The sequence below is a fragment of the Scylla paramamosain genome, chromosome 23, assembly GCF_035594125.1.
Source record: "Scylla paramamosain isolate STU-SP2022 chromosome 23, ASM3559412v1, whole genome shotgun sequence".
NCBI classification, from domain to species: domain Eukaryota; kingdom Metazoa; phylum Arthropoda; class Malacostraca; order Decapoda; family Portunidae; genus Scylla; species Scylla paramamosain.
Genome location: NC_087173.1, coordinates 20,753,813 through 20,765,222, shown reverse-complemented (window position 1 = coordinate 20,765,222; position 11,410 = coordinate 20,753,813). Strand labels below are relative to the sequence as shown.

Here is an 11,410-nt window from a genome sequence, read left to right as displayed (position 1 = left end):
GAAGGAATTCAAGTCGTAGGAAGGTGGAAATACAGAAGCAGGCAGGGAGTTCCAGAGTTTACCAGAGAAAGGGATGAATGACTGAGAATACTGGTTAACTCTTGCGTTAGAGAGGTGGACAGAATAGGGGTGAGAGAAAGAAGAAAGTCTTGTGCAGCGAGGCCGCGGAAGGAGGGGAGGCATGCAGTTAGCAAGATCAAAAGAGCAGTAAGCATGAAAATAGCGGTAGAAGACAGCTAGATATGCAACATTGCGGCGGTAAGAGAGAGGCTGAAGACAGTCAGTTAGAGGAGAGGGGTTGATGAGACGAAAAGCTTTTGATTCCACCCTGTCTAGAAGAGCAGTATGAGTGGAACCCCCCCAGACATGTGAAGCATATTCCATACATGGATGGATAAGGCCCTTGTACAGAGTTAGCAGCTGAGGGGGTGAGAAAAACTGGCGGAGACGTCTCAGAACACCTAACTTCATAGAAGCTGTTTTAGCTAGAGATGAGATGTGAAGTTTCCAGTTCAGATTATAAGTAAAGGACAGACCGAGGATGTTCAGTGTAGAAGAGGGGGACAGTTGAGTGTCATTGAAGAAGAGGGGATAGTTGTCTGGAAGGTTGTGTCGAGTTGATAGATGGAAGAATTGAGTTTTTGAGGCATTGAACAATACCAAGTTTGCTCTGCCCCAATCAGAAATTTTAGAAAGATCAGAAGTCAGGCGTTCTGTGGCTTCCCTGCGTGATATGTTTACCTCCTGAAAGGTTGGACGTCTATGAAAAGACTTGGAAAAGTGCAGGGTGGTATCATCAGCGTAGGAGTGGATAGGACAAGAAGTTTGGTTTAGAAGATCATTAATAAATAATAAGAAGAGAGTGAGTGACAGGACAGAACCCTGAGGAACACCACTGTTAATAGATTTAGGAGAAGAACAGTGACCATCTACCACAGCAGCAATAGAACGGTCAGAAAGAAAACTTGAGATGAAGTTACAGAGAGAAGGATAGAAACCGTAAGAGGGTAGTTTGGAAATCAAAGCTTTGTGCCAGACTCTATCAAAGGCTTTTGATATGTCCAAGGCAACAGCAAAAGTTTCACCAAAATCTCTAAAAGAGGATGACCAAGACTCAGTAAGGAAAGCTAGAAGATCACCAGTAGAGCGGCCTTGACGGAACCCATACTGGCAATCAGATAGAAGGTTGTGAAGTGATAGATGTTTAAGAATCTTCCTGTTGAGGATAGATTCAAAAACTTTAGATAAGCAGGAAATTAAAGCAATAGGATGGTAGTTTGAGGGATTAGAGCGGTCACCCTTTTTAGGAACAGGTTGAATGTAGGCAAACTTCCAGCAAGAAGGAAAGGTAGATGTTGACAGACAGAGCTGAAAGAGTTTGACTAGGCAAGGTGCAAGCATGGAGGCACAGTTTCGGAGAACAATAGGAGGGACCCCATCAGGTCCATAAGCCTTCCGAGGGTTTAGGCCAGCGAGGGCATGGAAAACATCATTGCGAAGAATTTTAATAGGTAGCATGAAGTAGTCAGAGGGTGGAGGAGAGGGAGGAACAAGCCCAGAATCGTCCAAGGTAGAGTTTTTAGCAAAGGTTTGAGCAAAGAGTTCAGCTTTAGAAATAGATGTGATAGCAGTGGTGCCATCTGGCTGAAGTAGAGGAGGGAAAGAAGAAGAAGCAAAGTTATTGGAGATATTTTTGGCTAGATGCCAGAAATCACGAGGGGAGTTAGATCTTGAAAGGTTTTGACATTTTCTGTTAATGAAGGAGTTTTTGGCTAGTTGGAGAACAGACTTGGCATGGTTCCGGGCAGAAATATAAAGTGCATGAGATTCTGGTGATGGAAGGCTTAAGTACCTTTTGTGGGCCACCTCTCTATCATGTATAGCACGAGAACAAGCTGTGTTAAACCAAGGTTTAGAAGGTTTAGGACGAGAAAAAGAGTGAGGAATGTACGCCTCCATGCCAGACACTATCACCTCTGTTATGCGCTCAGCACACAAAGACGGGTCTCTGACACGGAAGCAGTAGTCATTCCAAGGAAAATCAGCAAAATACCTCCTCAGGTCCCCCCAACTAGCAGAGGCAAAACGCCAGAGGCACCTTCGCTTAGGGGGATCCTGAGGAGGGATTGGAGTGATAGGACAAGATAAAGATATGAGATTGTGATCGGAGGAGCCCAACGGAGAAGAAAGGGTGACAGCATAAGCAGAAGGATTAGAGGTCAGGAAAAGGTCAAGAATGTTGGACGTATCTCCAAGACGGTCAGGAATACGAGTAGGGTGTTGCACCAATTGCTCTAGGTCATGAAGGATAGCAAAGTTGTAGGCTAGTTCACCAGGATGGTCAGTGAAGGGAGAGGAAAGCCAAAGCTGGTGGTGAACATTGAAGTCTCCAAGAATGGAGATCTCTGCAAAAGGGAAGAGGGTCAGAATGTGCTCCACTTTGGAAGTTAAGTAGTCAAAGAATTTCTTATAGTCAGAGGAGTTAGGAGAGAGGTATACAGCACAGATAAATTTAGTATGAGAGTGGTTCTGTAGTCGTAGCCAGATGGTGGAAAACTTGGAAGATTCAAGAGCGTGGGCACGAGAGCAGGTTAAGTCATTGCGCACATAAACGCAGCATCCAGCTTTGGATCGAAAATGAGGATAGAGAAAGTAGGAGGGAACAGAAAAGGGGCTACTGTCAGTTGCCTCAGACACCTGAGTTTCAGTGAGGAAAAGAAGATGAGGTTTAGAAGAGGAGAGGTGGTGTTATACAGATTGAAAATTAGATCTTAGACCGCGAATGTTGCAGAAGTTAATGAAGAAAAGTTGAAGGGGGTGTCAAGACACTTGGGGTCGTCGACAGAAAGGCAGTCCGACCTGGGGACATTTATGGACTCCTCCCCAGATGGGGACTCCGAGGCTGGTGTAGGAGTTGCCATGATTTTAAAATTTTTGAGTGAAGGGTGTGTGTGTTATTAGGTGCTTGTAGTTTTGTGTGGAGGAAGAGAGTTGTCTTTAGAGGGCAGGCTGTGACTGCCCCCTTGTGTTGTGAGACACAAAGGGAAACGTTCAGTGAGGTCACAGCTGGGTTTAATGATAAGTTCACAGCACCCCCTGAACAGTGCTTTAGACCTCACTGGAAGTAATTATCGTTTCGGCAGGTGTCTACTGCCTCCTCCTGGCAGGTTACCAAGGATGACTTAGTGGTGGGGCATATGAGGCAAATGCAATGCTGCTAGAGTGAAGTACAATACTGTTTCCTTATGAGATAACACTGTGCATGAAATTTCATATAATTTTCAAATCAGTACAGTCCCCTCCACTTCCATGTTCATCACTTAGCACTGCCAATGTTGTGAACCACCTGCTTTCACTCATACCTCAGACAAATCTCATCAATCCCTCCATCACCCTCCCTCTTACTCATAACGAGTGGAACGTGTCTTGGATGTAAGTCGAATCAGGTGCAGTGGTTCACAGCAGACAATTCACACACAGGCAATGCTAAGTGATGAACATGGAAGTAGAGGGAACTGTACTTCAAGCTGGCTGAAGTTCTGGCTATTTCACATTCATATAATATATATGGAGATAACTAGTAATCATAAGGCAAAGTGTGCCATCATAATGAAGCAGCAACCTCATTGTGCACTGCTGTGCTAAACCCAATCATGTCATCTGCTCATTTCCATTAGTTATAGTCAAGATTTCCTTCTGTGGTAGGAAGACACATAAAGCAGCAAACTCATTGTGCATTGTTGTGCAAAACCCAATCATGTCATCTGCTCATTTCTGTTGGTTATAGTCAAGATTCCCTTCTGTGGCAGGAAGATACAGCCTCACTGTACACTTTACAGCTACCTTGAAAAAAATACTGCTTCTTTTAGAAAAGGTAACTGAGAGGGGTGCAGTGAAAGGAGAGGGAATTTCTGTTCAGTATTTTTGTTTCTACAATAAGACAAGGCATGTTGTATGTGTCTTGACCTGGCTACCCTCTTCAAGGAGGATGCCAACCAGGTGGGAAGATATAGGTGATTAAGACCGTATGAAGTAGCCTGTTTTAAGCAGCTTAGGTTTGTAAGTTGCTGTGGATGGAAGAATATGTGCATGAATGAAAATTAGAATGAATGATGCAAGAAAGGTGTGGGGAAGACTGAAAACTGTATATATATGGATGTATTTTACCTCCAATAAATGCAAAGAAAACTTTTAGGATGGGGTATTAGTGGTGACTATATTTAATGAAACTGAAACATGAAACTCGGAAACCAAGGAGAGAGGGAAAATGAATGTCATTGAGATGAGATATCTGAAGAGTATGTCTGGAGTAACACATAAGGATTGAATAATGAGTCAGTTGTGAACAATGAAATGTGAAGGATAACTGATGTGGAAAGAGAATAGGCTGACTGAGTAGAGCAGAAAGTGTAATGACAATAACATGCCTTCCCTTTGGAGCATCAGAAAAACACTTGAAAAATATATCTGAAGGTGGGACAAATATTTCTACCATGAGGTATAAAGTGCAGTGCCTTGGACATCAGGACCATAAGCAATTCCAGTCCCAAACAATCTGAGGGGCTTTATACCTCCTATCACTAATGGTTTGGGCATGCTGAGAGGAAGAACAGGGCTAAGTGGTGAGGATGTGTGAGGTGTAAGGCTGAGAAGAGAACCAGAAATGAAATGGACAGATGGTGTGAAGAGCATCATATGTAAGAGGGATATCTGTGAAACAAAGAAGAGGTCATGTTTATTAGTGATGAATGGAGAACTGTCATGAATGCACAAACAGATGCTGCATTAAGGATCAGATCAAGAGAAGGATCTTTTCACCACATATCACTCCAGAATGTTACACTCAGACTATGGATATGAAGCCACTGAAAGTGGATACTTTCTTTAATGTCTCCCATACAGAGGCTACAGCTCTCCTTACAACAAAGGAGAATCAAATGTCTCCAGCAGTTCACCATGAGAAAGCAAAGAAGAGAATGAGGAAGTAGATTTTAATGTAGTGATGGAAGGAGTACCAGACTTGAAATTGGCTCATTCTATCAGGAGTAAGGAACAAGCCAGGAGCAGCCAATTTCAGCATCAAACCAAGCCAATCCTCCCTTTCCAAAATACTAAGTTAAGATCAACCTTGTCATCTGCATCTGCCAAGCAGCACAGACTTCACTCTTTCTGCAGGACTCTGAATCATGAATCATTAATGAAAGCAAGAGAGAGAGAGAGAGAGAGAGAGAGAGAGAGAGAGAGAGAGAGAGAGAGAGAGAGAGAGAGAGAGAGAGAGAGAGAGAGAGAGAGAGAGAGAGAGAGAGAGAGAGAGAGAGAGAGAGAGAGAGAGAGAGAGAGAGAGAGAGAGAGAGAGTTAGCTAGCTTATGCCTTGATCCAAACCTTCAACACCAAGATATCCAAGAGTATGGAGCATTACCAATATCTTCAGCAGATTGTCAATGTGCCTGAGACACTAGAAGAGGTATTTATGAAGAAATCTAAGCATTAATAGGTGAACTGACATTCCACGAGACCATACCATACTCATTCTGATTAAAAGACCCTGCAACTGTGCATCACAGACATAAACAGGCATTCATGAGCATACATTTGAGGTCAAGGTAAAATTGGGAGCACAAGTTATAGCTGCACATGACCTCATCTCCGTGTACACCACTGAAACTGAGATGGATTATATCCCTTACCCAAGGGCACAGAGGTAAGGGATATTCAATTTTCCATAGTTTACCTTCCCCATGCTTCCCCAGGTAGTCTTTACCAACCAATCCAAAGGATGACAAATGGGTGAACTATGCATCAACTGCCCCAGCCCAGATTCAAATCAGGGCCCACAGATTCGTAGTCAAGTACACGACCCACTTTATCATGGAGGCACAGTGTCAGCTAATATATGAATAGCTACACAATGAATGCATCCTTTTTTTTTCTCTCTCTAAGATGGTAAAACTTCAGTCAACATGAGATGCTACTGTTGCAGAAATGGCCAGGTCTTTATAACTGGCCAATTGTGAGCATTTACTTAGCTAAGACAATATTAAATTGTTAGATAGTACATCATATTCTTGTCTCTCTACATAAAAGAACATTAGTCAGCTTAAGGCACCACTATCACAGAAATGGCAACCTCTTAAAAATAAATGAAAGAATGCACACTAGTTTTCACCAATGCTAATTAAGTATTGATGACTAAAGCTAATGATCCCCAAAGCTTACCTGTCTCAGAGTCCACAGTAAAGCCCAGTTGTAGCCAGAGGTTGTCCTCGGGTGTCTCATCAATGGTGGTGTCACTCTTGGGCTGAAAATATTAAATAATCTTAGTGAAACAGAACACAATGAAACAGAATAAAATACCTAATCTGCAATCCATACATTGCAAATTTTGTTTGAGTATTGTGAGTCTCACAAATTTGACAGGACATATGAAAATAAGTAAAACAGAACACAGTAAGACAGAATAGAATGCCTGATCTCTAATCCATAGATTAAATAAATAAAACAACAGAGTAAGACAGAACAGAATGCCTGATCTCCAATCCACAGATTATATAAGTAAAACAGAACACAGTAAGACAGAACAGAATGCCTCCAATCTCCAATCTCCAATCCAGAGATTAGAGGTTTTGTTTAAGTATTGCAAGTTTTGTGAATTTGTGGATGATATAAAAATATTAAACAATCTCAGTAAAACAAAACAAAAAATACCAAAGTATTCACACTATACAAGTGTTGTCTGAACATTGCAAGGTTAATGAATTTGACAGGAAGGAATGAAGGACATGAAAATATTAAACAACCTCAGTCAAATAACACAATTAAATAAAATAAATTACCTAATCTCTAATAAAGCCAATAAAAAGGTTTGTTAATGGATGAATGACATGAAAATATTAAACATCCTCAGTAAAATAACACAATTAAACAATAAATGACCTAATTTCTAATAAGCCCAATAAAAAGTTTAGTTTGAGCAATGCAAGTCTCATGCATTAGAAAGGAGGGACTGTAGAACATAAGATGGAGAGAATGATATAGGGAAAATAATGAAATAAGCTCAAGGAAGGCCTTATAGTGGCATAAGTGAAACACCTTTCTTAGCTCTTGGGTTCTGAGTCACTAACTCTGGCAAGTGCCGCAATTCTGCCCCCTTTATGTGCCCTCCGTCATATTCATACGGGTACCTACGGTCAATAATTCTGTAGGAGGCAAGTTTATCATTGTACTTGCCCTTAATAACATCAGCTAGAGTATGAACATTTATAGACTGAAGGTCTGGGTGTTTCCCAATCTCAAGGATAGGAAGCAACAGAGCCTTGGAGAAGTCACCAGTGAGATTCTCTTCACGTTTATAACTTTTGTTTAAAGCCTTCATTATAGAGACATGAGTTTCTGAGTGGCAACAATTCATCTCTGGATCAGAGGATGACCTGAGTGGATCCAGTTTCCTGAGTTTGGTCTCCACAGTACTGGCACCCATTTCTGAATGTGATCGTTCTATGGGATAAATGTGCCCACAGTTGGAACCATGGTTGTCTGGCGATAAGCTGATTGAAAATTCAGTTGAGTCAAAGAGGCTGGACCGAGGCGTGTCACAAGTACTGGAGGAGAGTGAGAGTCATCGGCATGGAATGCCAGAGAGGGTGGTGTAGTGTGGGGACACAGCCAGGTTAGACTTGGGTGAGAAGTTATCATCACTGAACTGAAATGACTTACACTCCCTTCCCTGCAGCACATTGTCATACAAGTCTTGGGCATTCATGGTAGTAGTGTTTCTTCTTTGCTTGTGCAGCTGTGCTTCTTTACCTAATCAGGTGTTCAGATCCAGTAATTCACTTCTGTCCGAGTTCTGCAAGTTCTTGCTGTACATTCTTGTCCCTTGAAAGCAACATTGCAATTAAAACTAACATAACAAAAGTAACAAAACATATTTGTACAAGAGTTGAATAAAATCATGATTTAAAACAAATAAAATAAAAAATCTATTTACTTGATTTACATCAGATTTTTTATATAAAGCAAAGCAAAGTTTTCTAAGGAGATTGTTGTTTCATTTTGAGCTGCCTGATCCAGCCCAGCTCAACTATAACACTCTTCAAACACTAATATCTCTTCAACAACATAGCCGATTGTAACAAAATTTGCACCATATGACAACACAACTCTATCAATTTTATATGATATAGCTTTCATCTCTTCTATTGGCTGAAGTCAAAGGGTAACTTGTAAAAAGTAGAAGTGTGTCAAAATTGGGATTTTGTAAACCAAACTTCAGTTTTTGCAGGTTTTCATCAACTTTTGTTTGTCTCAACAAAAGTGGACACCAATAAACACAAAATGAAATTTCCTATCCAACAGTACATAGCACAACCATTCGACTCTTGCAATGTTTTTTGCTAGAGTGATCTGAATATTAGTCAAGTGCACAATCTGCAGGGTGCTTCCACTGTTTCATTACTGACAGCTTCGCTCGTCAATCGCCTTCCAGGCACTTTACTGGTTTAACCCTTATAGGGTGGATGGTGTCTATAGTTGATGCAATGTAGAGGCAGGTGGCTTCTATAGTTGACCTATAATTTCAAATTTCAAATTTTCCAAAGTTCACGGTGGCAGAAGATTGAAGAGGAAGAATTGATAAGTGTGATGCTATTACATGTTAAGTAGTTGGTCAAAGCAGAGTTGAGAAATTGATGGAACATGACCTATTTTCACTGAATTGTCAAAACCAGCCCAGGTTGGAGGGGTGTCCATGAGGAATGTTCCTGTCCTTTAGGGGTTTAGGGGTTGTTCCAGTAACTATTTGTTTCAGTCTTATGAGGCCATTTTCTTGTATCAAACTTGGCCAGTGTTAAATGAAACTGTACTTTAATATACATTACCCAAGAGGAGTTTTTCACATAAAAATCATAGCTTAATCAGATCTGTTAGGTTAAAGTAACTATACATAAATACAAAGAAAAAGAAGTGGAACTCCAATCAAACATAAAAGTACAGTAAAAAAAAAAAAAAAAAAAAAAAAAAAAAAAAAAAAAAAAAAAAAAAAAAATATATATATATATATATATATATATATATATATATATATATATATATATATATATATATATATATATATATATATATATATATATATATATATATCATTAGATATTTGACCCAATGTAACATTTCAATAATTTTGAGTACAGTATATTTAATTTTGATTTAAATAATTATTTTTTACTATAATTTAAATAAACTTAAATAATTTGACTTAAATCAAACCTACCCTGTCATGCACGTCAAAACAAATTTTTCCTGCCATCACCTAAGTGAATAATGTAGTTATTGTCAGTAACAGCCCCCCAAAAATAAGAGGAGATGCAGGACCAAGGAAATATGTATATACAAGGTGCCCTAATCACATCCTAGCTTAGCTTCCTCTTGTCCCTTCTGCTCCCCTCCCTTGCCTTACCCTCCCACCTCTGTCCTCCCATGCTGTGTGATCAATCAGGCTAACAAACTCCACCCATGCAATACAATGGTGCATAAGTGGACACAATGGCACTCCAAGGATGGACTCATAAATCTCATGAAGTATAATGACAGGTTTAGTGAAATTTCATGTACTACAGGGAGTGTGTCAGTGCACTGTGCTGTTCATCTGCATTCACCTGTCACACCACGAACCACACAACAGTCACACCACACCACACACCACACAACCTGTCACACCACGACGTACCACACCCCACAATACCTCAGCCACACCAAACCTGAAGCAAGTCTAAGCCTCACCACACCACACGCCACACTACACATAAACCCACAACACCTTAGTCACACCACACCACACTTACACCAGATCTCGGCCCCACTATACCTCAGTACACCACTACACCACACACCACCACGACAAACACACATCAAAGAACACCTGACCACAGCACACCGCACCTATACCACGGCATGTGCACACCACGGAGGACACCACACTTCGCTTCAACCAAGCCACGTCAGTCTCAGTAATCCTACGCTGCAGACTCATTCCTCACTCAACTTTACCCAAGCTACTTAACAAGATGACCAGCATGACGCACTGACACATGAAAATCAAAGTATATAAGAGTCGTATAACACTAATCATCCCTGGTTATGACGAGAAAACGGCTGCGTCGATCAAGTCTGTCCTCTCATAACATTAGCAAGTGTTCCTGAAATATTTCCTGTCAAGGGATACTTATCAAAACTATCAAGCGCTTATCTATCATTGTGGTAACCTACGACAACAGCTCATTGAAACTTAGATTAATTATATCACCGGCAGCAGCTCCTTCCCGTCATCTCTTTTTAGCCAAGAATCAGTTTTCTTTCACCCTCCCTAACTGACTGGTGATCAGTCAAAGTCTTATCTACCATAGCTACGACCTACGACAACAGCAAGCTTATTAAAACATGAAAAATAAAAATAAAATTAAAATTAATTATATAACCAGCAACAGCTCTTACCCGTCCTCTCATTCTCTCTGTGGCAAAGAAAGTTTGACGTTCTCCAAACGTCTTTCATTGAATATTTAAAAACAATATACCCACGGGATCGGTCAAAAACTATCCACCTCCTACTATACTGACGAATATATAAAAAAATTTCAAATACATAATGTGATGAGTTAATAATAAGGGACTAAAGCTTCAATAGAACAAAGTCAAATGAACGATTAAATTTAAATTATGAAGTGACTCAATCCTTATGTGTTTCATATCTTTAAGTAATGGTTCAAAACTATGAATTATAGTTCTTTTTGAGACTGGAATTAATCCATCACTATTTTCTTTCCCTTTGTCTTACATGCAACGCCTCACTCAAGGCCATTTAAAATCAGCTGGGACTCTCTCTCTCTCTCTCTCTCTCTCTCTCTCTCTCTCTCTCTCTCTCTCTCTCTCTCTCTCTAAGTATTCAGGCCAACATCGTAGATAATTCTAAATGAACTAACAACTAAATAAACCATTGTAACCATACCATGCAATATATATATATATATATATATATATATATATATATATATATATATATATATATATATATATATATATATATATATATATATATATATATATATATATATATATATATATATATATATATATATATATATATATATATATATATATATATATCAACAAGTATAACAAATTAAAACCACTTGTTTTTCACCCAAACCTATAAGACAAAAAAGTGTACCAGGAACACATTTATAAAGAATAAAATCTTACCAGAACACACTTTGAAGGAATAAAATCGTACCCCAGAACCACATTTCCTCAAGTATTTCACATCAGACGCCAGCGGAGGAGCAACATTATAATATACACCTCAGTTTGCCTTCGTAAGCTATTGCCGGAGCGCGAGTTTGTTTTCAAGTGTTGTACACA

At 39.8% G+C, this 11,410-nt stretch overlaps 1 protein-coding gene across 1 annotated transcript in view; it reads right to left on the bottom strand.

The window, feature by feature from the left end:
* The window catches only part of LOC135112387 (uncharacterized), a 24,229-nt gene extending 13,731 nt beyond the window's left edge, over nucleotides 1-10,498 (bottom strand). Inside the window, exons 1-2 of the mRNA XM_064026802.1 lie at nucleotides 10,487-10,498; nucleotides 6,218-6,299 (exon numbers count right to left, since the gene is read on the bottom strand). Coding sequence (XP_063882872.1) covers nucleotides 6,218-6,299; nucleotides 10,487-10,498 — 94 coding nt within the window. The remainder of the gene's footprint in view (nucleotides 1-6,217; nucleotides 6,300-10,486) is intronic.
* Nucleotides 10,499-11,410: the final 912 nt, after the last annotated feature.